This window comes from Cariama cristata, unplaced genomic scaffold (assembly GCF_000690535.1).
Source record: "Cariama cristata isolate BGI_N322 unplaced genomic scaffold, ASM69053v1 scaffold32608, whole genome shotgun sequence".
In the NCBI taxonomy this organism is placed as follows: Eukaryota; Metazoa; Chordata; class Aves; order Cariamiformes; family Cariamidae; genus Cariama; species Cariama cristata.
In genome coordinates this window covers 7,085-8,263 of record NW_009629940.1, presented here as the reverse complement: position 1 = coordinate 8,263, position 1,179 = coordinate 7,085, and the positions used below count along the sequence as shown (strand labels likewise).

The 1,179-nt window shown below is 39.9% G+C and overlaps 1 protein-coding gene across 1 annotated transcript in view; it reads left to right on the top strand.

Moving 5' to 3' along the window:
• Window positions 1-618: 618 nt before the first annotated feature.
• The window catches only part of LOC104165672 (olfactory receptor 2AP1-like), a gene marked incomplete at both ends in the record, with an annotated part of 7,491 nt that continues 6,930 nt past the window's right edge, over window positions 619-1,179 (top strand). Inside the window, 2 exon segments of the mRNA XM_009705360.1 lie at window positions 619-799; window positions 834-927. Coding sequence (XP_009703662.1) covers window positions 619-799; window positions 834-927 — 275 coding nt within the window.

The window sequence follows — 1,179 nt, the reverse complement described above, 5'->3', positions numbered from 1 at the left end:
CATAAATTCGTGTAATGTTTCCCACCCTTAGAAAGGTAACTGATAGGGGGAACATTACCAGTATATATCAGTCGATTGTAAATTCTTCAGTCTTCTATACAGGTTTCTAGTGTTAGAGAAATCACTTTTTCAGTTGAAAAAGTAACTGAGAAATGAAACAGTAAAACTATTTTAAGGATCCCAAACCTCCTGGTTTCTTCAAAAAAAATGTTAAAATCAACTTTAAAAAGTCTCCTGCATACATATATTTGTATACATACCTATATGCGCATACACATGCAGATCTATGTATTTCCTCTTTTCTCCTCACATAAAAAAAACCCTTCGATCACTCCTTTATTTGCCATATTTATTCCTGCAGATATATACAAAGTGGAAGCAGAGGATGGAAAACCAGACTTTTGTGACTGCATTTATTCTTCTGGGTTTCCCTAGCCTTCAAAGGATTTGTATTTCGTTCTTTGTGGCAGTCTTGTTCACTTACATTTTGACTGTCACTGGGAATGTCATCGTCATTGTCACGTGGTTAATGAGAACACTCTCCATAAACCTATATATTTCTTCCTTGGAAATCTCTCACTTTCGGGAATCATCTATGTCTCAACCATTATACCCAAGCTTTTGGCGAGTCTTCTGGATGTCAAGAACTCAATCAGCATACCTGGATGCAAAGCCCAAACCTTCTCCCACTTCTTCCTTGGTGCTACTGAGTTTTTCCTCCTCACAGCCATGTCCTTTGACTGACACATAGCGATACGCAACCCTCTCCACTACACCACCATTATGAGTGCAAAACTATGTGCTCGGCTCTCATTTGACTCTGGTGTTTAGACTGCCATTCTGTGGCCCCAATATCATCAATCACTTCTACTGTGACGTTGCGGCACTGCTGAAGGTAGATTGCACTGAGACTTACCATATTGAATGGCATGTTTTCACTGTTGCTACAGTGGTTCTGTTTAGCACTTCCTTTTTGACTGTCATCTCTTACTTCACCATCATTTTTACCTTATTGAGGATCCTGTCTGCTTCTGGGAGACTGAAAACTTTCTCTGCCTGCATTGCTCACCTGTCTGTAGTCATCATGCTTTATAGGGCAGTCATATTAATTTACATCAGGCCAAGAGGGCCTGTCTCACTAAATGTGAACAAAGTGGTATCCTTCTGAACACCCTTGTG